General features: G+C 43.4%; 1 protein-coding gene across 1 annotated transcript in view; it reads right to left on the bottom strand.

The window, feature by feature from the left end:
• PPP6R2 (protein phosphatase 6 regulatory subunit 2) overlaps positions 1–23209 on the bottom strand; it is a 111207-nt gene that overhangs the window by 38993 nt on the left and 49005 nt on the right. The window contains exons 9-19 of the mRNA XM_065397506.1: positions 20968–21094; positions 20051–20203; positions 15789–15992; positions 14820–14884; positions 12186–12301; positions 10836–10921; positions 10361–10441; positions 8513–8610; positions 6086–6143; positions 3463–3590; positions 946–1121 (exon numbers count right to left, since the gene is read on the bottom strand). Coding sequence (XP_065253578.1) covers positions 946–1121; positions 3463–3590; positions 6086–6143; positions 8513–8610; positions 10361–10441; positions 10836–10921; positions 12186–12301; positions 14820–14884; positions 15789–15992; positions 20051–20203; positions 20968–21094 — 1292 coding nt within the window. The remainder of the gene's footprint in view (positions 1–945; positions 1122–3462; positions 3591–6085; positions 6144–8512; positions 8611–10360; positions 10442–10835; positions 10922–12185; positions 12302–14819; positions 14885–15788; positions 15993–20050; positions 20204–20967; positions 21095–23209) is intronic.

Genomic DNA, 23209 nt, shown 5'->3' with positions numbered 1-23209 from the left:
TGTTGTATAAATATTCTTAATTTAATTGGCCTGGATGTAGATGTCCCTCTGATGATGACCTGAAAATATCTATGTTTTTGTAACACAAACAGTAGGTAATGGCAGTGGAAAGTTTTTGTTTTTTACAGGAGCAGACTTGCACAATGCTATCAGTTCTTCTGTAGCAACAACACACTTGAAAAAAATAACATTTCTCTCTGCAAATTTTGTAGTCTAGTCACAAGTAACACCGAAGATTAATATAAAAGAAGTTTGCAAAAAACTTCTCTCCCTTCATTTCAGTTGATTTACTTTGAGCAACTGACAGTGCAGTGTGTATAGTCAGTTTCACTCTTGTTTATTGTCAGTTGCACTTCCTGTCTCAAGCACTACATGCTGAGATCATTCCCTTGTGTTGCTCTGGGCCAGGCTCATGTGTGTATACTCCTTCCCCAGGCCCGGCAAGGATGGGTTTACAACAGCAAAACTGAAACTGAAATAACAGGCAGTTCTTCACATAGTAAAAAAGAGGAGGGGGAAGAAAGGTTGGGCCTGAATATATTCAGTTTTGCTCACCATAAAACCCTTAAAAATATCCTGGGGATCAGCGCCTTAGTCCTCTCACTTAATATCTTCTTCGTTGATTTTTAATAAAAATTGACACGGTTATAGTAATTATACCCTGCTTGGGTCCAGGAGAGTAACTGACACTGCAATCTTGCAGAGCTCTAACTCTCTGCACCTGCAGGATCCAATCCCTACAACATTTTTAAGGCAGGAATACACAGATGCAAATTCACAATGGGCATTTTACTTCCCAGCTGCTGAGGCTACATTACTGAGTAGCCTCAGTAGTCATGTGGCTTGCAGGTGGCTAGACATACACCCAAGTGGTAGACCTCCAGGAAAGACTGCCTGAGACATGTTTCTGGAGACTTAATTAAGATGGTATGTTGAACTTTTTACCTTCAGTAGAGTCAGAGTCTTTCTGCTCAGAAGGATTATTCTTGTTGGTGTTCTCGGTGAGAGGTGTTGTTTGTTCTTCTGTTTCCTCCTCTTCTTCTGAGTCCACACTGCCATCACGATCCCCATTCTCTAGATCACTTTTTGAGGAACTCTCTGAGGTCTGAGACACTCCAAACCTAAATCATAGAAATCAGAGTTAGAAAGACCTATTAGGCCATGTAGTCCATCCCCTACCTGCTAGTCCCATCAGGAGGGGGAAGAAAGGGACAGTGCGGATGCTTCCTTAAAGTGTGTCTTTTAATGCTTTGATCAATGTAGTTTTTGATATCATAAAAGACAGGGCTTCCTACGGGAGATATTCCTCAGCTTAATAAATGTCCTTCAGGAATTTCGGCCTAACATTCAGCCTAAATTTTCTGTTTTGTAGTTTCTTCCCATAATTTCCCATTTATATTCCCAGTAAACCCCTACAGAATCCCTCCTGTGTTTACCAAGTATCAGAGGGGTACCCGTATTAGTCTGTATCCACAAAAACAATGAGGAGTCTGGTGGCACCTTAAAGACAAACAGATTTATTTGGGCTTAAGCTTTTGTAGGTAAAAAACCCACTTCTTCAGATGCATGGAGTCATGCATCTGAAGAAGTGGGTTTTTTACCCACGAAAGCTTATGCGCTAATAATCAGTCTTCAAGGTGCCAGCGAACTCCTCGTTGTTCCTGTGTTTACTACACCCTTCTCCCCATCACTAAATAAAGCTATACAAACAATTCTGAATCATTTCTCATAAGTCAATTATTATTATTCACAGTAGTATCACAGGTGTGCACAGCACTTTACAGGCACATCAAAAGACAGTCTTTCCCTGAGGAGCATGCACTTTAAACTAAACATAACAAAAAAGGCAAGAGACCGAAGTACAGAAGTGGGTGGGAAGGAAAGAGGAAGAAGTATACAGAACTCAAGGGAGGGCAGATCTCTGTCATCACGACTTACATTTCTAATCAAATGAGAATTATGACTTTATTGCACCCACAATTTTCATTCCCACTAGCAGCAGCTACATATTTCTGACCTTTCATTCAACCTTGTAAATAAAAAGGAGACAGAAGGCCTAATTCAATTAATATAGGTCCATCTTCATCTTCGGTGGCACAAGACAACTTTCTTCACTTAGATTTTTGGGAGAAGGAGATTTGGACAGGAGGGAGTATACTTGTTATATAGAAACAAAAATTACACAGGACAGTAAACAAATCTTTCTGCTTTTATACACATCAAATGGAAACTGACTAAAACACAGTGATTTTACTCAATTACATTTTCCATACTGCAACGATTGAAAAGTTGGGATGAGTGATCAGTCAAGAACAACAAGAAAGAAGCATCAGAGCGAAGGATAAGCAAAGGATAAACAAAATTGACATTACAAATGATCTTTAATAAAAACAAAAAGATTCGATTTGGAAGTTGTCCCCTTCTACATCCAAGAAAGTTAAAGTTATCAAACCAGCTGGTGTTACAGTGTGCACCACTGATTTTAACTGAAGGGCTGATTCTCACTGGCATCGAGAACGGTCACACCCATCCCGTTAGGATTTATTAATTCGCAGCTGATAAAGGTGCTGGAACTGACTGCCCTGGAGACTGAAGTCCTCTACAGTATTTATTTCCAAAATATAGCGCATAGGCAGCAGCAGGGCAAGCTTCCCCACACAACCCCTCTACAGTACCTAACACCTGCCGCCCGTCCTAGAAGAATCATTTCTAGGCCAGGGAAGTGAGTTCAATCTCAATCGAGATTGAGAACAAGAACAGCAGGCAAGTTAGTGCCACCTGGCCTGGTGGCTTGTGTGATGCAGATAATTGTCCATTAGCAACTGGACTGAGAATATTAATACATTTCACACAATTCAATTTCAGCCTCTTGGTTGTTTCTGTTGTCCAATTTGTCCACATCTTTTAAAACTGCAACTATAGAAGAATTTATTATTAAATAATTAATAAATCTAAGGGATGAATCACCAATTCATTACAATACCAGCTACACAACATGTAAGGGTCCTAATTCTCATCAAAAACAATTTTTTCTTGTTTTCACAATTTTAAAAAGAACCCTACATCTCCTCCCTTATTAAACAAAGTAATCGCTGTTCTCTCTACCTCTTCCTCCGGAACAAGACATGGGCTTTACACTCAGTTTCTGGGAGGTGAGAAAAGGAATGGCTTCTAAAAAATTCTTCAAATAAAGGCAGTTTCTCTCCTCCACAACTGGTTGTGTATCCTAGTGTTTCCCTCATTATTACATGCCCTCAAGCCTGGCCTCATTTGTACATGACAGGTGTCTTGCTCGAAGTTTAAGACAAGCAATAATCTCTTTATAGGAGCAACTCATATAAAGTCATTCTGTTTTATACAAGCAAGAGGCTCCAAAGCACATATTTATAAGGAATAATGAACTGGAATATACAACCTGACAATATTCAGAAAAAAAAGACAGACCTTTTGCTTTCACCTTACCGTGTTCTTGATTTGACTTGGGTTGCATAGGTTATTTCCTTCTCCTCCCAGATATCTTCCTCCTCCTCTTTATCATCAAACTGTTGGATCCGTTCATTGCAGCAGGCCTCAAAGAGGGATGCATTTGGCTAAAACAAATTTCAACAGAAATCAGGTTCTGCAGATTCCCAGGGGCGGAAGCAACAAGAATGCTGGTGCAGAGCAGAGTTCACAAAGCACAGTGTCTATATACATCTAGTCCCCCTGGAGGCAAACGTTTGTTCACTTTTCACTTTACTTTCACCCAGGATAAGGAACAGGCAATATACATAAGTGGAAGGGCCAAGAGTCAGAAAGAGGTTTGGTAAGCCTGGAGGCAGGAAGCCAAGAAGATACCAAATAAGAAATAAGGCTGTCACAGCCTGGCTTGCGTCTGAAATAAAAGGTATCCCTGCTTGCTGCTTCATAGTCATCCTGTCATACGAATCTCTCCACTTCACGCACTGTGGTAGGGAGGCTTCTCTGCCATGGGGGGTTGTCTCAGAGATATTTCAGACAAAGTACCGTAAATACTCGTTCATAAGCCGAATTTTTTTTAGTAAAAAAGGGAAGCACCAGAGAAGGGGGTCGGCTTATGAACGGGTATAGAGAGGGAGATGTGGGACACAGCCCCTCCCCCCAACAGAGGGAGCAAGGAGAGGCAGCACAGCCAGCAGAGCCAGAAGGGAAGAGGCGTCAGAGTCACACCCCTTCTGGCCACGCTGCTCTCCCCCCAGCCTCCAAAGCAGCTGCAGCTCCAGAGCTGGCAGGCTGCAGCCATGCCGCTCAGCCCCCCCCCCCCCCCCCCTGAGCAGGCTGTGGCCGCGCCGCCCGGCCCGCCGGAGCACACTGCGACCCTACCGCCCAGCCCAGCCCGCTGGAACATGCTGTGGCCGCACCACCCGGTCTGGCCTACCAGAGCAGGTTGCGGCCGCGCTGCCCAGCCTGCCAGAGCAGCTCCAGCCAGGCCAGAGACATCCTCCCCTGGCCCTCCCCAGATAAGGTGGGAAGGGATGGGATGGGATGGGGAGAGTGTGGGGGTCCCGGGCTAGGGGTGGGGTCATGTGGGGGGTGGTCACAGGGGTTACTCCCCTGACCCCCCGTTTCTCTCCCCCCAAAAATTTCCCCACCAGTTGCTGTCCCAGCCCGTCAGGGTAAGCAGGCGCGCTGGGACACTTTGTTTACTTAGGTTTACCTCCGTGCCTGCGGACGCTCGAGGTAAACAAACCATCTCAGCCCACCAGCAGCTTATCCCGATGGCCCGGGAGCCAAAGTTTGCCGACCCCTGAATTATAGGGTCGGCTTATGAACGGGTCATAAAAATTTTCCATTTTTACTTATCCATCTTGGGGGGGGGGGGTGCGGGGGGGGGGGGGGAAGAGTCGGCTTATAAACGAACTGGCTTATGATCAAGTATATACAGTAAATCATTCACTCACAAATTTTCCAGTTTGGAATTCTGAGAATAAAGAGATGATGGCATGGATATAGTCCACTCCACATAGACAAATGAACTTCCCACAGCATAATTTCAGCTTTCAGGCTAAATTTCAACTGAGTAATTACATTCTTCCTACTTAAAGCACCCTGTAATGCTAACTGGTGTGCTATTCCTGAACTCTTGCTCTGTCCAACACATAGCACTTTCCACCCCAGCAGTGGCTGCATTTCAGTGGCTGGTGAAGTCGCATATTTCTGAACATACACAATTTGTGATCAGTTTGCCAAGTTCGTTGAGTGCTTTGGGGATCTTTGGATAAAAGGTTCTAAGTATGTGTCAGTTATGAGATGATGTACTATCATAACCAAGAGCTGTAGTGAAATTTCACTACCAAAAAAACCCCCTCTCTAGTTAGGAAAACACAGCTAAGCATATTAAATGCTATCTGGGGCTGCAGGTTTTAGTTTGCAGTTTCAAGCAAAACACAATGAATTTTTGCCTCTCAGAAATGTTGCCGGAGGAGTGAAGAGAGAAAAGGGAAGAAGGAACTAATTTTTCACTGAGCAGTGTAAGGGAAGTTTTTAAAAGAAGCAGTTTTAAGACTAAGGAAATCAAATGCCCTCAGTTCTGAACGGAACAGGTTTTGTCAGGAAACAGGTGTAGGGGACTCTTCACTTGCACCATCATCCAGCTCCCACAACGGGTGCTGACTCAGTACAGTATGGTGGAGAGACAAAGGATGGGGTGGCAATACTCAGATCTGTAAGGAACCAATTTTCTAATATTTTTATTCACCAACTTCTAATCCTATTCAATAGACAGAAAGGGTGGCAGGGAGAGACAACGGGCAACAGCAGGCTCATAGGGCATTTGCTAGCAAAGACAGAAGCACACCATCCAGCTCCAGTGGCCGCTCCTGTAATGGAGTCTTAGAGCTAGACGATGCAACAGCAGACTGAAAGAGTAAGAGAATTATACAGTAAAGTGATTTCAGTGTCCTGATTCCTTTGCTTGGAGATAGGCATTGGGGCATCTTTTTCTTTACTACATAAATAAAATTCAGCACCCCTTTTCTCCAAGATGCAAATGGATGCATCTGATTCAACCATGGACTGACCTGCTGGAGTCAGTCCTGTTCAATAAATATTCAGAAACCCCACTTACACTGTCATCATCCGCATCTATGTTGAAGTTTATCTCTGCAATCCTGTCAAAAGGTGCACTGCAAAGAGAAATCTGCATAAGGGCTTGGAGCAACAGGGACAAAGACAGCTAAACATATAAAGACACTTTGCAACCCAACTTCTCTGCTGTTCTCTGCACACTCACTGCTGTATTATTCCAACGCAATGATTTCTTTACTCTAGTCCTTGAGGGGAAAAAATAACGTAACCTTGTTCTCTGCAGATACCACTTGTAGGATAAATACCCCTAGATGTTGTTCAGCTCCTTAGCATGAGACCAGTGGGACTATCCTAGCTCATAAGGTATTTTGACCGTATAGAGAATAAACCAAGCCCCTACTGGCTGTCACGTGCCAACTCCTGCAAAGTATAAATGCTGCCTACAAATGTCTGTCAGTTCCTTCAACTGAGTCAGAGACAAAGCTCCCAAAGATAAGGCCAATTCCAGCTGATCACAAACCTCTAAGAGCTTCTCATATAATCATGTTCCGTCCTTACTGATCACTTATGTAGCTGCTCAAAGTGCCTAGTGGATAATGATGCAAATCACAAAAATCATCAAATAGCTCACACTGGCACTTAGATTAAGAGAGACCATTACTAGAACGGGAAAGGGTTCCACAGGGCAAGAGTGCAGTTCATTGGAATAACCTGAGGGGATTGAGGAGGGTGATTTTATGCCACATCTACACATGCTTAAATCAGGGCAGTGTTATTTATGTCTCAAATGTTATCAATTAAAGCTATTAAGTTAGTGCATCTGTTGTAAAATATTAAAAAATATTCAAATGACCATCCTACTAAAAAAAGGGTCATTTTTAATTATATCTTAAATTACTTCTTTCACAGGTTTCACCAACAAATATCCTACACTGGAAGAGCCTTTGTTTTCTTCTCTCTCCCTTCCTATTCATCCTCATGGGAATGGACAGTATGTTCCAGCTACAATTCTCGTTCAGCTCCAGTTTTACATTAACTGTCTCTACATGACTCCTGATAGAATTTATGCTGCTTTTCCCCCCAGTAATTGATTTAATTCCTATTTTATTACAAAATGGGAAAAACAATTACCCCATAATCAGTCAATTGCATGCTGGATTGGAACTTGTTGGCCTATTAATGGCCCTTATGACCACAATGCTCAAGAAAAAGGCTAGAGAATATCTAAGATCCTCCCTTCACACTGAAAAGTAGCTTCCATTTATTTAAATATCATTCTAGTGGAGACCCTAGAACTTTGAGAATCCTGAGACCTTCAGAGCTAGATAGTACTGACAGCTTTCAGGACATACTGGTTGGTACTTTCTTGAGGGTGACTCTAAAGATGGTACAAACTCACCTGAAGCTGGCATACAACATGAAATAGCAATTTGAAAACAGTTATTTTACTCAGGACCTGGTAGTGACTTAAGCTCTGCCATGAAGAGAACAAACAATGAACTTCCCAATAACTCAAATTCAACGGGAGCTGCAAAAGATTCAAAGAGTCATTTTGCTACCACAGAGCTTTCCAGGCTAAAAACTGCCCCTTTCCACTGATCACCAGGTCACTAAGTCCATCAGCCTCTAGCATTTTTCTATTTGAAATTAAGTCTCACAAAATGGAAGGAGACCTCTAACTTTTTAATGCTATATGAAATACAGTTATAAGATGTTATACTTCATTTTTAATGACAGAAACCTATAAGGGTGGTGATAATCTCGGGAGATGGGGATGAGGAGGTGTTTTTAATGAGATTAGCATCTCTTACGTAACAGCTGCACAGTCATTATCACTTAGGGTATGTCTACGGTGCAGTGTAAGCCCCGGGGTTGAACTCAGGCATAGCCTATCCGCCCCATCCTTCTAGCTACAACAACTCACACAAACTGAGGGCTCAGACCCTGGGTCGCAGGACGCCACGGGGTGGAGAGTCCAAGCCTGACTTAAGTCAGGACCCAGGGTTCAAGCTCTATTGATTTGCAGTGAACTCATGCTGTGGGGGTTTGTTTACATTGCAATAAAACACCTGCGGCTGGCCTGTGTCAGCAGACTTGGCCTTGCAGGGCTATAAAATTGCCATGTAGACCTTCAGGCTGGGCTCTGAGACCCCCGCCACTTCAGAGCCCAAGCGAGAACGTCTATGCCGCTACTTTTAGCCTTGTAGATTGAGGCTGCGAGCACGAGCCCGGGTTCCGAGATTCACCGCCGAGGGTTGGATATTGGGGGGGGGGACTGGGGGGGCAGTGCAGACGTACCCTAAGATTCTGTAACACAAAATCCATCCACCTCTCCCTTCTTAATGGTTTTTGGAATTGCCTTATCACTTGCATGCTTCCTTCTACATGAGGAAGATGAAGATTTCCTCGGGGATTTCATCTGACTGCCAATCTTCAACTGTAGACAAAACTGAAAAAATGAACTCACTTGATATTGTCATCCTGGTCTGCAAACTCTTCGTCATTGAAACCAAACTGATCCACAAAGTTGGCTGTCATCTGTTGGATTTGGTACTCTGAGAATGCCTGAGGGATGCAACCAGAGACTGGTTATAAAGCAATTCAAGGAGTTTAAAATAAACATTACAAGAAGATGCTGCTAATCAAGCCTATCCCACCCATGGTCTACTCCTCTGAGTTTGTTTGCCGCCTAGCACAATGGGGCCCCATTCTTGGATGGCCCTTAGGCACTACTATAATAAACTTAACTATATAATATAATAGTTCAATTTTCCAGGCTAGGCATCTCCACCACTATTGTTTGTTAGGACTTTGCTGCGGTAGCCAGCAAACACCTGTTTTTCTGACCCTCAGTATATTGAAGTCCTCCTGTTAGCACTGCTGTTGAAACTGCCATCCCACCAGTGCAAGGGGGAAATTCCCATTTCCCTTGTAGAGAGAAGTCAGTTAATTTCCCTTGTTTTTATGGGGGGCTTTATCATAGCAACTAGGGAAAGAAAAACACTGGGGTGAAAAGAAAAGTGTTTTTGCAAAACCACAGAAGTTGGCTGCGGGACTCAGGTGAAAGGGTAAGTAACCAGAAACTCATTTTTTGAACCTCACTAGATTTCAGGTTAAGGGTGTCCCTTCAATCCCCACACCTGGTTTTATATGACTAGCTAAAACTGAACTACCTAAAATGTCTTTGCTGGATCTAATCTGCCCTGCTCTTTCCTAAACTCCGCCTCTACTTTCCCCACGAGTCTAGAGACACTTCTCCTCCCATTCTACTCTCACCTAACAATCACTATGCAAATACACCCTTCAGCAGCCCTCACAGAGTGCTCCTGATGACGAGGGCCAGATTTATACACAGGCAAACTAGGCACCTAGGGCCAAAATTCATTGGAGGGGGAGTGGGCCCGCCATGCAGTACACTCACTGTGGTCAGGGTTGCCATACTACAGATCCGCCAGGACCAGCTGCTCATCCTGCCACTACTCAGGGCCCTGCTCACTATGATGGAAGCACAGGCAGGCCAAACCTGAGTGGTGCTGTGACCTCATGCACCAGGTCACAACAGTGCTCATTCAAATTAGGCCCGGCCACACCTCCATCAGCATAGGTAGGGGCCCGTAGTGTATGTCTGCCTGGGGCCCAATGATGGGTTAATCCAGCCCTGCTGCTGTCCAACCTGGCTCTACCAGTAACCATTAGGAAATTTCGAACATTTGCCTCCAGACACAAGAAAGCAAAATTCACCCCTTCATTTGGCTTTCTCATTTTATAAGAGAATCCCTATACAATTGCCTTCCCTTTCCTTTATAAATAATACCATTGTAACCCATAGATCTCAATGAGCTTTACGAAAGAGATACGTATCACTATATCCCCATTTTAAATTTGAGGAACCTAAGGCACAGAGAGATCCTACCGCAGAGCGGCTGGAGAGCTGGGAAGAGAATCCAGGTCTCCCAGTCCAGCACTCAATCTAATGGGTCACACTGCCTCTTTCTAACAAAATGTCTGGCTTCCCCATGGGCACCTCCAGCAGGGGAGCAGTCTTCACCAATGGTCAGCTCTATCCTCTGCTGCAGTGAGTGAGTGATATTTTACCAACAGGCACAAAAACTTTAGGGTGAGAAGGTTCAAATACTGGGCAAACTGTCCTTCCTTTCCTATAAAACCATCTCGACTGTTAATGGATTAGACAGACACACAAGCAGCGTTAGACCCTGGTAAGAAGTCAGGAAGCTGCGCCATAGTGAGAAGGATTAAAGATGAAGCCAGATGTAGTGTGCTTCTTGGCAACAGTACGAAGCACAGAGTCTGTCACCTGTTGGAGGGAGAGTTCATTGGGGAAAGCGCTCTCGATGTCCTCGTCCTCACTGGAAGAATGCAGATGGTGGGTGCTCACCTGAAACAAAGATCAAAATGAATGTCAGGGAAAGCCAAGAGAGGTCACAGTATAATCTTGCCCTATTAAAAATCCATGACAGCCAGAGACCAAAGCGATCTAGTAGGAATTATTTTCCTTCAGAGGGCAACATCATGAGACACAATAGACATCAGAGAGGTTGCCAAGCTACATCAGTATTGCCACTAGGTCAGAGAGAAATCCCTCACATTCAGCACTAGAGAGGAGAGGTTAACTATAACTTCCTGCTCCGGCCCCTGTATACCCGCTGTGTAGGATCAAGGAAAAATATCACAGAAAAAGTCGTACAAAACCGATAATTTTCAAATAAAACAGGTGCCAGAAAGCGGCAGGCCCATCTGAAATATGCAGAAGCGTTTAGCACTGTCCTTACCAAATCCACTGTATTCTTCCGGTTTGTCTCTCTCAGCGTCTCTTCTACAAAGCTCTCCCACCTCCCTCTGCAATCCTCAGGTAGCTCTGTAACAAATGGGTCACCACCATAGTTACCTCACAGCTCAAGGAACAAAGAACCAGTGCCAGTCAATGGAACACATCAGTCTCACTCTCTCCCATGTATTACACAATGTTCAGATCCCCAGACGAGTAAGGAACAGTGTTCTGGGGTATATGCATCTCAATACCTGATGCAATATTTTATATAACATGTTTTTAATCCCTCAGCACTTGTACAACAAAAACATGGTGATATTTAAAAAGATTAAAAACATTCCTATGATCCAAAACACTGAAAGTCAATGGAGAATCCAACAAAGCAAACAGAAGACGAAACAAAAATATGGGGCCAAGACTGGAAATACACACATCTGAGGAAGAGGGGTACATCTGAGGTGTCATTTAAGAGCTGAGAGGGCATTGGCTGAGATGGATATCAGAGCATGGAGAGATTCCAGCCCTAAGGACCTCCAAAGGAAAGTTAACTCATGCCATTTCATATTCCTTGGATACTATGTACTGTAACTACTAGTTCTGCCCATGCATTATAATGTACCACCTCAGTTCTGGGCGTTGCTCAGTGTTTAACATGCTATTCTCCCATGCAATGAACCGGGTTAGAGAGCTAAAGAGAATAGAAATAAGGAAAATTCCTCAGCCAATGTAGCCCCTAAATGGCCAAGCAAACTAGAAGACAACGCTTACAAATTCTTGCCCAATGCAACTTCTCAAGTTGCTAACATTAGTGTTCGACAAGCATGTAAGAAGCCAAGAAAGGTGAAAGATTCCTCCCATCTGCACCAATGTGTTTTCCATTAACATACTTAATTGGGTATCCTTATCTGCTCCTAGACATTCTCCCCATAACACCTCTTAAGCCCCAACACCCACACTTTATTTATGGTCATTTCTTGATATGTTATGTCTAAACTAGACTGTCAGCTTCCTGGGACAGGGACCCGTTCTCCCCTGTAAATCTAAGGTACTGCAAAAATGTACAACCTCCTGTTGAACAAGGCATTCTGTAGGACAAAACGAGTCCAACTCTGCACATGGTTATGCAGATACAATCCCACAGACTTCGATGTCGCAGTGTGCATGTAAGAGAGAGCAGAATGTGGCCAAAAGCCTCCATAAGAATCAAATATAAACATTCAGCCAGAAATCTTTTTTTTTAAACTGTAAAATGGACTCTTACCAGCATGTAAAACAAGGCAAAATAAAGTGTTTCAGAAAGAGCTATTCAATCAGAAAAACACGTGATGGAACAGGGACTAGGACCATGTACCTTTAATGAATTCACTGATCTGGGTCTGCATGGGGCCCTTCTCCATATTCTGTACCACAGCATTGGCTATTCGGGTAAGGTGGCCCATATTCCCTCGCCTCATTCCACCTTCTGCCCTGAAAACAGCAACAGTCAGTACCAGTTCAACAAAACACTCATCAACAAATTCTTAAGAGTCACCTGCTGCTGCCACAATTTAACGTGTGTAAACAGTAATTACTACCAGTGTGGCAGATGTAAAGATGCTGCATCAACACAGCACAGGCTGAAGGGGATGCGCTGTCTCACAACAGAGGAACCAGTTCATATTGTCTCAGGCAGATAGTGAGAAGGGAAGAGAGAACTCCCATTGCACCGGGTACACCAGTCATCTATAAAAGCAGCTCTGAGATACTAGCACAGAACTAGATCATTTGTTAATCATCACTTCCCTGAAACAAAGACACAGCGACAGAGAAAGATTCGAATCATGGCTGTATTTAAAAAGCATTGGGATTGTAGTTGAAGGTAAGAGAGAACAAAAGAGATCCTAATCTATGATGACGTATTTCCCTCTTAAAGAGAATTTAAAAAAAAAAAATCAAAATTATGTCCAATAATAAAGTCACATTGCCCCTGTATTTTCGTTGCTCCAATGCTATCCAAGGAAAGTGTCAATCTCAAAATCAATCAGTGAGTGAAATGGCTGAGCCAATCCTCCTATCCACACTATCCAGAAAAGGACAGAAGTGACTCAGGAATCAAACTAGATTAGCCTTGCTGGCAGGTCAGCAGGTGGCACTTACACAGCTCGGACCAGAACTACTCAGTTAATATAAAGTAACAGAGGGTCCTGTGGCACCTTTAAGACTAACAGAAGTATCGGGAGCATAAGCTTTCGTGGGTAAGAACCTCACTTCTTCAGATGCAAGTTCTTCTTCAGTTAATCTAGAAGATCTGCTTTCAAACTGGCAGGTGCTGACAATCAAAAGAATGGCTAGAACTCAAACAAGTGACCTAATTATTCATTTCAACCCTTCATTCACATTGCAGAATAGCTCATCAAATAGTCAGGTTGGAGTCAAATATTAGTTGTGCAGCTCTAACTGTGTGCAAGGCTGACACAGGCAGCGCTGCTGACTATTGTGGAGGCTGCTCCAAACCAAAGCACGTTCAAAACATCCTAGAAACACAATGTAAAAGAAGTCTCCATGTCACCCACTACTGAACTCTAGACAAAATACTGTAAAAAGAAAACCACCTCTTTTATCTGAGCTCCTGGAGGAGATGTTGATGATAAAAGCATACAGTACTTCAGTGACACGTAAAACTTTTCACTTTATATTTTGGAGTAACTGGAATACATCAAAAGTTAATTTTGTGATGGTTTGCTGTTCTAATGTCAATTCCCCATAAATGCTTGGGAGTTTTCATAGACTGATTGATTTTAGGGCCAGAGGGGACCACCTTGATCGTCCAGATTGACCTGCATAACACCAGCCGCAGGACTCCCGTTTTGCTCAGGATGTTACTGCAAAATTCAGTATTAGATAATAAGGTGACAGGCTTTATACAAACCCCCTAGTCAGGATGTTCCTTTTAACAACATGAAGTTGTGCCTAAAAATTCGAGCATTAATTATGAGCTAAATCAAGAGCTCCACAAGTGTCTCCTGAATCTCAATGAGTGACAGACGTCAAAGCCCAAACAGAGATGACAGAGAGGCAAGGTGGGTGAGGTAATATCTTTTATTGGACAAGCTTCTGTTGGTGAGAGAGACAAGTCATAAGGAGGAAAGGAAGAGGTGTTAATGGGCCACTTCACTTTGAAATGTGTAAAAATAACAGGAGTACTTGTGGCACCTTAGAGACTAACAAATTTATTAGAGCATAAGCTTTCGTGGGCTACAACCCACTTCTTCGGATGTTAACTACTTAGGCTAAACAATCTGTTCTACCTTGTATTAGCTGTGAGACACTGAGTAAGTTTCATCACCCCCAATCATTTAAATCTATAAAACAAAATTCAAGTAATATCGACAGACACAATTATGGTTGTCAGTGCATTATTTACCATGCAGGGGGATTGTCAAGAGAAATTAGCAAATTGCCTCTACAGCACATTGAAGCTGTAAAGTGCTATAAATAGCAGCAAAATGTTTAGGCAAGTAAGGAAACGGAAGCCCAGATAATTTTCTTTCACATCAGTCTATTTTCTTTATTTTTAGAGTCGTATTTCATACCAATCACCACATTCCCTGAATGGCTTCCAGTGTTAGAAAATTACAGGAGGAATCTAATCTCAAATAGGGTTTCCCAGACATTCTTCTCCCAAAAGTGGGGGGAACAGTACATAGATTATTTTTTTTAAAAAAAGCAAGCTGATGTGCTATGTGATGTTCTTTGGGAAACCAAGAATGAAGTGTGTGTTGCATGTCTACTGGAGCACTGTGAGGTTCTTACCTGTCCACGAGGGTCTATGTATATGTTTACCTGGTATGTATTTGATTTTTTACATCAGAACAATTTACATTCTGATTTTCTAGCACATTAGCAAACTTCTCTATTGTCCAAATAATTGAAAGAATATTCAACACAATAGTCAAAATTTGCAGCCCTCAAATTGGGCCCTCCATACAACCAAAACCACCCTTACTGTATTTTGTCATTGACTTCCCAGGCATCCAATATCCTTTGCAACAGGCAGCACTTCTGGAACAGCTAGAGAGGGAGAGATAGCGAGAACATTTCAGACACGGGCTAAAGGAAATCCTGTGGCCTATATTAGATCGGGGATCACTTTCATTAATCTCTTTACACTTTCTATCACTTAAAATTACTTTAAGACAAATTTTAAATGGATTCATCTTGACAGAACAAACTGCACAAGAACACTAAAAAGGTCCAGCAATCCTCTCAAGTTTTCCTTAAGTGGTTCAATCTTCCTCTATGTCATAGAATTTCCGTTCTCTTAGAGGAGGGGAGAAACAGTGATTCCTGTAAGTTTCTTCACTTTACCCTTAGAGGGTTCATCATAATATTAATTTAAGAGAGCTATCATGGTTTTAAGACAACAGCACAGAATATTCTCAGCATTAGAAGCACAGGCACAGAAAGAGTCGGGAATCTGTAATCATAACGATTGGTTTTGGGGATTTTTTGGTCCAAAATGCCTATGCATCTTTACTAAAAGGAAAAGTGATCTCTAAACTCATGAAGAGGGGCGATATTTTTCCTCTATACACCTCTACCTCGGTATAACGCTGTCCTCAGGAGCCAAAAAATCTTACCGCGTTATAGGTGAAACCACGTTATATCGAACTTGCTTTGATCCACCGGAGTGCACAACCCCGCCCCCCCAGGAGCACTGCTTTACCGCGTTATATCCGAATTCGTGTTATATCGGGTCGCGTTATATCAGGGTAGAGGTGTAGTTGAAAGAATAAATCATCTGTACAAAGGCAAGTACATTTCCATCCAGAACTAGAAGACCAAAGCAATGTCTAGACACCTTGATAAGCATTACCCTCTCTTCTTGAGCAGTTTGTCAGGTTACTCTCTTGTTAACCAAGACCCGTGATGAATCCATCCATCTAAAGCTCTCAAGTGACATGACTAGACTTACATGTGTCACCATAATATTCTCTGGACTGTGGTCTGGAGTCTTCAAGTCCTCTGTGGTCACATTCCCATTCAGCACCTCCTCTTTATTTTCCAGATCATTTGTTGCTGATTTCCCTTCGTGCACTGAGTGCGAGAGAATAGCTGCTATGCACAGTTCCACTTGGAAGTGCAAAAAATTATTCCATGTGTATTTAAAAAATAAGTCCTGGAACAAAATAAAGGACAGAAAAAAATCCACTTAGGACACACGTCTGATCTCTCTCTCTCTCTCTCTCTCACACACACACACACACACACACACACACACTTTGTAAAAACAAGAGGGACAAAGTGGAAGTATACTGTCAGTCAGCCCAATTTACAGAGCATCTTTCCTGAGGGCAAGACAGTGAAACTTCGATCAGTGGAATCACTTGTGGAGTAAGGTACTACACTCAACATAAGATAGTCTGTGTTATAATGGTGCAGCCTGGTTTCTATGCAGGCTTCACTCCAAAAACTGAGGCCCCTTGAGACTGCAAAAGTGTAATCTAATTCACCCAAACAAAAACTTTGTTAACATAAGGGTTATATTTGCTCAAGTGCTAATTCCACCAAGATAATCACTAAAAATCAAGGAAATCAATAGTTAAGACAACCTTCATTCACATACCTTAACATCATTACTCCTGGGGGAATTCTGTGCCACTGCACACGCACAGAATTCATGTCTGGAGCAAAACAAAATTTTCCCCTGCAGAAAATACATTCAGCCCAAGAAGTGTGGCAATGGTGCCAGAACAGCCGGCTGAGCGGCAGTAACAGCCAGCAGCAATCGGCGTTCATCACAGCAGCTTGCCGGTGGAGCCAGGGTAGGAGGCAGAGTGGGGCACACAAGGCTGCTCAGGGGATCACAGACTGGGGTTCAGAAGGGCTAGTGGGGGGGCAATAACCCAACAACCCTCCAGGTTCACTCCCAGGCTCCTTCCCTCTCTCTCAACTCCTCCATTACCCCTGACACCCCCCCCCCCCCCAAAAGCTTTTACACTGCTTCTGCAGGGTGTGGGAAATATGATTCTGGATTGTAGTTTAAATGAATTACTCAAAGTTCTGTATTAATATGCCGAGTCTATTTGTCAAAAAAAAAAATCCTGAATCATTTTTTTTGTCTTTATTGTTACAGACACACTTGCTGACAAGTATTTTGAAATAAATTACCAAAATAATTGAAACTGGTGTGATTATATTGTGTTATTTTGACAAAATATGAAGAATTTTGCAGAAGTTTAAAACATTGTATGCATAATTTTTAATTATTTGGCGCAGAATTCCCCCAGGAGTATAACATCTAAACAGCATTACACTAAAATGCACTCACAGCTATCTCACCTCCACAACAAACTCTTCCAACACATAAGTTATAACCAAACATAATGCACTCTAGTTCCTCTAAATCATACACAAACATAACTATGACTCATAGCAAAACTAAATTAAGATATATTCTCTACCCTATGGCTTGGTTGGCTATGATAAAAAATAATCACTGACAATAACTTAACTGTACCACTCAGAAAGTATCAGAAATAATTTTTCCTAAGCCATTTTCTTAGTTATTGTGGAGTTTATTTATATTTTGCGGACATTCTGCTAAGTTACTTTAACAGTTAATGTTGAAAGACTCACAGAATCATAGCGATGTAGGACTGGAAGGGACATTGATAGGTCACCTAGTCCAGTGCCCACTATTATCTAGAGCATCGCTGACAGGTGTTTGTCTAATCTGTTCTCAAAAAACTCCAATGATGGAGATTCCACCACCTCCCTAGGTAATTTGTGCCAGTGTTTAACTACCCTTATAGTGAGGAAGCTTTTCCTAATGTCTAACCAAAATCTCCCTTGGTGCAATTTAAGCCCATTATTTTTTGTGCTGTCCTCAGTGGATAAGGACAACAATTTATCACCCTCTTCTTTATAACAACCTTCTATGTACTTGAAGACTTATGTGCCCCCTCAGTCTCCTCTTCTCCAGACTAAACAAACCTAATTTTTTCAATCTTTCCTTGTAGGTCATGTTTTCTAGACCTTTAATAATTTTTGTGGCTCTCCTCTGGACTTTCTCTGATTAGTCCCCATCTTTCCTCAAGTGTGGTGCTCAGAATTGGACACAATATTCCAGTTGAGGCCTTATCAATGCTGAGTAGAGTAGAAGAATTACTTCTCTTATCTTGCTCCTAACGTTCCTGCTAATCCATCCCAGAAGGATATTTGCTTTTTTTGTGACAATATTACATTGTTGGCTTGTATTTAGTTTGTGATGCACTAAAACCCCCAGATCCTTTTCTGCAGCACTCCCTCCTAGGCAGTCATTTCCCATTTTGTATTTGTGCAATTGACTATTCCTTCCTAAGTTTAGTACTTTGCATTTGTTCTTATTTAATTTCATCCTATTTAATTCAGACCATTTCTCCGGCTTGTCAAGATCACTGAGTTTTAATCCTGTCCTCCAAAGTGCTTGCAACTCCTCCCAGCTTGCTATCATCTGCAGACTTTGTAAGTGTAATCTCTATGACATTATCCAAATCGTTTATGAAGATACTGAATAGAACTGAACCCAAAACAGATCCCTGCAGGATCCCATTCAAAATGCCCTTCCAGCTTGATTGTGAACCACTGATAAGTACTCCCTGAGTACGGTTTTCCAGCCACCTGGGAACCCACCTTATGGTAGATTCGTCCAGGCCAGCATTTCTCAAATGTGACCACCATGACTGCATGCGGCCACCAGGGGGTTTCTTGTGGCCACAGCCTTCTGGGATTTGATAGGGTGGGGCGGGTGTAAAAAAAAAAATAGTGGCCCCTCCACCTCCCTGTTGCTCCTGGATGCACCACCTTAGGCTATGTCTACACTACACCGCTTTTAGCTACATGGCTGTGTTGCTACAGCCGTGCCACTAAAACTCATGCTCTCCTGCTGACAAAAAACTTCCACCCCCAACGAGCAGCGTTTGTGTTCACGCACTGTTCATGCTGGCACTTGTTGCAGCAAAACTTTTGTCTTTCGGGGGGCGAGGTGGGGGGGATTAATACCTCTGAAAGACAAAAGTTTTGTCATTCAATTGCCAGTGTAGTCATAGCCTTAGGGCATGTCTTCACTAGCAACGTTAAAGCGTTGCCGCACCAGCACTGGGAGAGAGCTCTACCAGCACTATAAAAAAACCCACCTTCCTGAGGGGAGACAGCTACCAACCCTGGTGCACTGTCTACACTGCCACTTTACAGCGCTGAAACTTGCAGCACTCAGGGGGGTGTTTTTTCACACCCCGAGCGAGAAAGTTGCAGCGCTGTAAAGTGGCAGTGTAGACAAAGCCTCAGTGTTGATTGCTGGGACCGCCAGCCGGGGATGGGCTCTGCGCCCCTCTGGAGACACCTGGGCACAATGCTGGAGGAGCAGACAGCTGGTGAGTTCCCCATCCTTCCTGGGGTGGTGGGGCTCAGGCTTTGGGCCTCAGTTCTGGGGTGGTGGGGCGGCAGGTTCTGGCCGAGGGGCTTCAGGCTCCAGCTCCGGGCTCTGGCTGAGCAGCGGCAGGCTCCAGGCTCTGGGGTTTCAGGCTCTGGCTGCAGGGCTTTAGGCTCCAGCCCCCCACTGACTCCCCCAGCCCTCCACCCTCCAACCCCCATTGTCCCTGGCCCCTGATGCTTCCCCTGACCCCCAATACAGGGCTTAATTTGTCCCCAAGCTTGGCAGGGCTGAGTAAGTCTGCTGTGAAAAGTGATACTTGTATGTTTGTTAATATTTTTCACAACAGATTTACTAGCTAGCAATAAATAAATTACAATGATTTGGCCGTGTCTATGTGCATATTTATTTGTTTTTCCTAAAGCTAATTAAGTATTTTAGGGGAAAGTGTGAGAGCGGCACACTCTGAGGCTCCCAAAAAATTTGTCCTGAGAACCCCATGTCTAGGCTATATTTCTCTGGTTTATGAGAAGCAAGAGAAGATCTCCTGGTTAAGCCAGGGTGGCCTCTTACTATACTTTCTATCTTGCTTCCTATCTTGAAAGTTTAAGGTGTGTTTCAACACATTGACCAACCATAATTATGTTATAAAGACTAGTTTGAGAATAGGTATTCCTACTTTCAGGAGATTAAGCAATTAATTACACACTCAAACAGGCATACATCAGATACAGTGTATCTGTCTTTGTACTGTACAGATCACAGATAATGTTCTCTCTTTAAACAGCATATTCTTCCACAATATGTCACACTGTATTACTCACAAGTAATAAATCCATGGTATTGAGTCTGCATAGTTCATAGTTAATACTGGGAGTGTTTGTGTGAAGCAGAGCAGCTATTAGTCGAGCTCCATGAAGACGAGCATTCCCCAATGGCTCCTCCAAGACACCAATTGTAGTCAGGATTGACATTTTCTACCACAAACAGAAAAAGGAACCAGATTTTGAATCCATCTCTACATAGGTCAAAATGTCATTACTCTAATCAGACAGTCTGATTTTACATTCAGTCGGCTTCATATAAACCTCCTCGGCTAAGGAAACTGTTTGATGCCTAAGTCAGCCTTTCCTTCTACCCATTGAGTCATGTCCAGGGACAATACAGTAAGTGAAATTAAAGAACTTCTGAATCAAAACTAACAATATTCAGATAGTATTTTCTATATCAAATTTCAGAAAGCTACAACCACCAATGAGTAAATACAAATCTTTATTACAAAGGGCTCGTGACAGGACAGAAGTCCTGCCCTATAGGAGACAGAGCCACCTATTGATAATCTGACTATCCCCTGGGATTAATAGCAGACTTGCATGCCAATCAGAACATTCATGAATTCCAACAGGCTATATTTGGAAATGCTTCCTTTCCCCACACACGTCTCCAAAACCCTAGTTACAATAAAACAATATCCTTAATGTTACTCAAATACAGCAACTCAGCCACCAAATCCCACCACTTGGTACCTAGACATCTAAAGTCTAAAACTGAACTCTGAATTTCTCTTTGTGGGTTTAAGTTAATTTATTGTAGGATTTGGGTTTTTTTAGTACATGATGCTTTTAGGTGAGCAAAACTGAAAATATCCAGGAGGTAAATGATCCTACACAGAGAGAAAAGAAAACCTCTGTCGTGCATGTTGTCAGCTACTGTGAACACAGGAAGGGCTGAGGGGCTTTACCTTGGGGGGATTGAGTAGAAGCTGGTGAAAATCCTTTAGCCGTGGTTCAATACCATGTAAGATGCTGCTATTGACAGTGTAAGACCTTTCAAATCCCTGAGAGAATGAGTCCATCAGTCCCTCCACTCTGTAGGGAGAAAGGTAAAATGTAATATTCAAAACTTGGACAAAATCACCAAGAGTAGTCATGCTTGACTTCATCAGAAACCCATCCCAGCCCTATTATCTGCCTTGTCATTCCCTCTTCAAATCCACGGCTATTTTCCAAGAGAAACTGTTTACTGCTGGCTGAAGTTTAAAATACTATGTAAATACAAATCCATGAAGCAGAGTGAGATGACAGAGTAAATTACTGTTTACTCATCATACTAAGGACAGCAAGGAAAAAGAATTAAAATATGTCCTTGTGTTTAACATTTCTGAAATATTTAAGCATTAAAGATGTATCTGGAAGTGTTAATCTTGTACACAACTGTTAAACGCTATAACAAAACTTCAAGACATGTTTAGCAAGAATAATGCAAATACACTAGCTGATATAGCCCCGATCACTTGAGTATTTTTGAATGCACAACAAACATTAATGAACCCTTGAGAGGCAGGGAAGCATTATCTTCCTTTTATAGATGAAGAAATGAGCCACAGAGAAATTAAGTGATTTTCCCTGAGCCCCCACAAGCTATCTGTGGCAGAGGTGGAAACTGAATCCAGATGTCGAGTCACTGCCAGTGCCGTAACCACAAAATAATTCTTGCTTCGCAAGCCTCCTGATGGCCTTGCAAACCTACACTTCCTTCCGTCTGTTCTGAGCAAACAGGAAGGAGTTTCCGGTAGACGAGCAGTTCTGCTGAAAAGGATCTGGGGTTCTAGTCAATCACAAACGGAGTCAAGTCAACAAAGTGATGAAGTTGTGAAAAAGGCTATTATCGTTCTGGGGTGTATTAACTGGAGTGTTGCATGTAAGACAAAGGAGGTAATTGTCCTGGTCTACTCAGAACTGATGAGGCCTCAGCTGAAGTAGTGTCCAATTCTGGGCACCACACTTTTGGGAAAGAGGTGGATAATCTGGAGACAGTCCAAAGGAGAGCAACAAAAATGATACCTTTTCATATAAAGATACAAAAGCCCCCCACTCTGCCCCCGCCCTCACTCCACCCCTTCCATGAGGCCCCCGCCCCTGCCCCACCTCTTCCCACCCTTTCCCTGCCCCTATTCCAACCCCTTCCCCAAATCCCTGCCCTGCCTCTTCTCCGCCTCCTCCCCCAAGCACATGGCTCCCCGCTCCTCCCCCCTCCATCCTGGAAAGTGCTAAGCACTGCCAAACAGCTGTTGGGTGGCAGGAAGTGCCTGGAGGTAGGCAGAGGAGCGGGGACGCAGCGCACTGGGGGGAAAGGGGGGGCAGCGGGTGAGGGGAGCTTGGCAGGCCACAGCAAATAACTCCGGTGGGGCGGGGAGCTTGGCGGGCTGCAGCAAATAACTCTGGGGCCGCAGCCGCGTGTTTGAGACCCCTGGTCTAGGTTTACTTGGTCCTGCCTCAGCACAGAGGGATACATAGGATCACCTCGAGGTTCCTTCCAGCTCTACATTTCTAGGATTCCAGTCCCCATTTATTGTTTGGAGAGTTATTGGCCGACCTTGTGAGGTCCTTGCACTCAGCTTGGTGGCATTTTCTGTCTGGATGTAACATGATAAGTTTTGGACACCTCATCTGATCAAACTGTCAGGGAATGATCAGAGCCCTATTGATTATGGTAAAAAACAGAAAAAACAAAAGGGGCAAATGGGGGCACGGAGCTCAAGGCATCTGGTTATCACAGCCACAATTTCAATCACTTCTAATTTTTCTACAGATCAAAGAACCTGCTGATGGCAGAAATTAGCATATTCCAGCATAACAATACCCATCTCTGACAGACTGAAGGAGACAGAGAGGAAGGAAGGGGAATGGAAAGGCATTTGGGGAAGGGGCACACAGAGAGTCCCTGACATGGGGGAGAATGGATGACTCGAGTATGGGGGAACAGGGGTGTGCCGGAGGCCCTGACATGAGGGGAATGAGTGACTCTTGTATGGGGGGGAAGAGGGTATGAGGATGCAAAGAGCCCCTGGCATGGGGGATAGAGGTAGGTTGGAGGCACGCAGGGAGATTGTGGAGGGATGCTAGGAGTTCCTAGGTGTATGCAATGAGACAGTGAAGTGTGCCTCCCCTTAGTTGTAGCATTCTCCCAGTCCAGATGTCTGA

This window comes from Emys orbicularis, chromosome 1, assembly GCF_028017835.1.
Source record: "Emys orbicularis isolate rEmyOrb1 chromosome 1, rEmyOrb1.hap1, whole genome shotgun sequence".
Lineage (NCBI taxonomy): Eukaryota > Metazoa > Chordata > Testudines > Emydidae > Emys > Emys orbicularis.
The sequence above is the reverse complement of the archived record's forward strand: the minus strand, read 5'-3'. Positions and strand labels throughout refer to the sequence as shown.